Source organism: Frankliniella occidentalis, unplaced genomic scaffold (assembly GCF_000697945.3).
Source record: "Frankliniella occidentalis isolate FOCC.00 unplaced genomic scaffold, Focc_3.1 Scaffold10, whole genome shotgun sequence".
Lineage (NCBI taxonomy): Eukaryota > Metazoa > Arthropoda > Insecta > Thysanoptera > Thripidae > Frankliniella > Frankliniella occidentalis.
Window position 1 is genome coordinate 180,944 of NW_026267140.1, and position 2,857 is coordinate 183,800.

General features: G+C 40.7%; 2 protein-coding genes across 2 annotated transcripts in view; one reads left to right on the plus strand and one right to left on the minus strand.

The window, feature by feature from the left end:
- The window catches only part of LOC113211900 (dnaJ-like protein 60), a 12,143-nt gene extending 10,838 nt beyond the window's left edge, over positions 1 to 1,305 (minus strand). Inside the window, exons 1-4 of the mRNA XM_052277351.1 lie at positions 985 to 1,305; positions 789 to 885; positions 480 to 712; positions 276 to 389 (exon numbers count right to left, since the gene is read on the minus strand). Of these exons, the coding sequence (XP_052133311.1) occupies positions 276 to 389; positions 480 to 712; positions 789 to 885; positions 985 to 1,070 (530 nt within the window). The 5' untranslated portion in view covers positions 1,071 to 1,305. The remainder of the gene's footprint in view (positions 1 to 275; positions 390 to 479; positions 713 to 788; positions 886 to 984) is intronic.
- LOC113215259 (neuroligin-2-like) overlaps positions 1 to 2,857 on the plus strand; it is a 197,278-nt gene that overhangs the window by 3,224 nt on the left and 191,197 nt on the right. The gene's annotated exons all lie outside the window — the stretch shown is intronic.

Below are 2,857 nucleotides of genomic sequence, written 5' to 3' on the forward strand. Positions count from 1 at the left end.
TTAAATATTAAGCAGCCTTTATATGCAGCATTTGTTTGTAGCAGTTATCTACCTCAAGAAGAAAGGGCGATCAGAGAGATCAGGATAGGTAACAGGGGAAGGTTTGGGAAAATTTTGTCCAGCATCCTGTCTGCACAGACTTCCACTTTAGATTACGGAGTAGAGAGAGAGACTTCATTTGGGTGTTGGTCATTTCTAAGCATACAATCTTAGTGTCTAAACAGACCTACTATGACCATTTATGTGATTGAAGCAAACTACCACTAGATACTTACTTAATGACATAGTATTGTAAAACAGCTCCAACTGTAGTGAATGCAACAAACAACAGTGTTATTTGTAAAACTCCAACCCGAAGACGAGGAGGGTTTGCATTTGGCCTCATGCGACTGTAATGAAAAATTTGAAAACAATTGCATTGGTAATTCAGAGAGTAATAAATCAATTTGTATAAAACATTTTGAGGCAAAACAACTAGCCTTCTGTAAAAGAGATCTTTGAATTCATCATTGAAATAATCTTCGTAGGCCCGTGCGTCATTGGATTCTCCTTGTGGCCTTCTATATGGGCGGTTGTGCGATATTGACACATCAGATAAGCCTAAATCATATTCCCGTCGCTTTGAAGGTGTACTGAGGACTGTATATGCCTTTTGCAGTTCAACAAAGCGTGCATGACTCTTTGGATCATTTTGATTGGTATCCGGATGACACTGATGCATAATAAGATATAATATTAAGAAAGCTGAACCAACAGGTATAGGAATACAAGAACGACATCAAACTTACTTTTTTAGCAAGACGAATAAATGAGTCCCTAATTTCTTTGGCGTTACACTTTTCGTTCAAGTTTAACACTTCGTAATAATTTCTGTCTTTAACAAACCTGTCGTCAAAATGGGAAACAGTCATTATGTAACCAAAGAGAATTGTAAGATTCACTCCTGAACATACTTCAGAATGAGGTCTATTATTTATTTTTTACCTCGATGAGTGAAATCCTTCATTGGAACTCAACCGAAACCCGTGAATTAAATTTTGCAAAATACTTTTCTTGGGGCTTAAATTCATTTTGAATTAACACTAAAGGACATGATGGTAAAGTTTAGATGATTGTCATGAGCTAAATTTGCATTAATAAACAAAAAGAAAGATTCTAAAAGTTTTATCCAATCATTCTACAGCTAAAACCTAACTCGATCGTGTCTAAAACCATTAAAATCGTCGTAAATAGCAACAAACAACAACCTTGACCACGAAACGAAAACAATCACAACTCACAAATACAAATACGTCAGACTGCAGGCAGGGTGGCAAACGTAATATCCCCAAAACACTACTTTTGTCTTTTACAAAAATGACAAGAAAAAAGGTGATGTTTGTATTAAATGCTAAGATGCCGCGACAAGTTTGCTAGAGAGGAGAGGGAAAATGTTGAGCGGTGCAGCCAATAATGAAGAATTTCCTACGACACTTTTCACTTTTCCCCTTATTTGCAGTCGGGAAGAGGCGCTGCGGGCGCTGCATTTAAATCCATTCGGAACGAATGAAACGCACCTTACCCGAGAAAAGCATTCTCATTGATAAAGCACGCTAAAAAGATGCGTTTTTATGCACATTTCAACCGGATGCAGATTGGAGATTGGAGTCGATGTAGCAAACCCCGGTGCTCCCTGTCTCTTGGATCTCTTCCCCGCGCCGCTCGTGGAATGCTTAGGCATGCTCGAAGGGTCCTAAACGCATCGTCCGGAAGGTAATTAGGCGAGGGGGAAACGACTGGTAAACTTTGTGTCAGCTGGATTACAGATTACCCGGATTACCTCCGGAGTGTCCTCCGGATTACGTTGCTTATTCTCTAGGATTACCCCGGATTACCCGCAAAATTTTCCCGGACTACCCCAAAATTCCCCCGGATTACCACGGATTTTTTAGAATTTCCTCGGATTACCCCTGCCGGATTACCTTTCGGCTGTCAGCCGGATTACCTTAGTCGTTTCCCCCTCGTAATTAGGTGATGTACCGAGAATTTTTTTAGACAGTCCCCAAGACTGTCCTTACCCTACCAGGTACCAGAAGGAGAAGACGTGCTCCCCCCCCCCCCTCGCTCTCCAGAAGGAGAAAGCGTGTCCCTCCCCGCTTGCTCTCCTTTATTTCTGGCACTAAACGTTTACCACTGTAAAAAGTTTTCGTGACTTGACGACAAAATTGTTACGAAATATTTCGTGTGCATTAACGAAACTTTTCATACAGTTACAAATATATATCGTCACGAACTCAAATCATCGGCTCATAGAATTTGACAAAATATAGACAAATTTCGTACTCCTTATTTCGGGCTTTGGATTTTACAAAGCAATTCGAAAATTAACGATGAATCGTAATTTGTTAAAAACGAAGTTTTCTTAATAGAAAATTAACCAAGAAAATTTAGTATTCTAAATCATGATAATTTTTTAACGGTGAATGTTCGTATCGAAGCTTTTTAGTTGCACTATACACTGTTCACACTGTAAATCTAGGCGCTTGATGCCTATGATTGGACATAGGACGCAAGGAACGTGTTCAGTCACACGACCGAGGTTTCTGTGCGACCTAAGTCGCATACTTTTGCGGACCACCTTGAGTTTTAGCACCCTTGCCCTGCAGAGGGGCCCAGTAAAGGGTTGTTCAATGGGAGAGCCTTACCTTTACCTTGGCTCCTCGCGACCTCTCTGCATGAGAAGGGTGCCAAAACTCAAGGTGTCATGCAAAAGGGCGGCTTAAGTCAAACAGCTGCTGCTGGAACCGCAGCACCCATTTCGAGACCAGTCCAAGAAAATTTACTGCACAACACACAAACTCAATGGGAACATTAGACA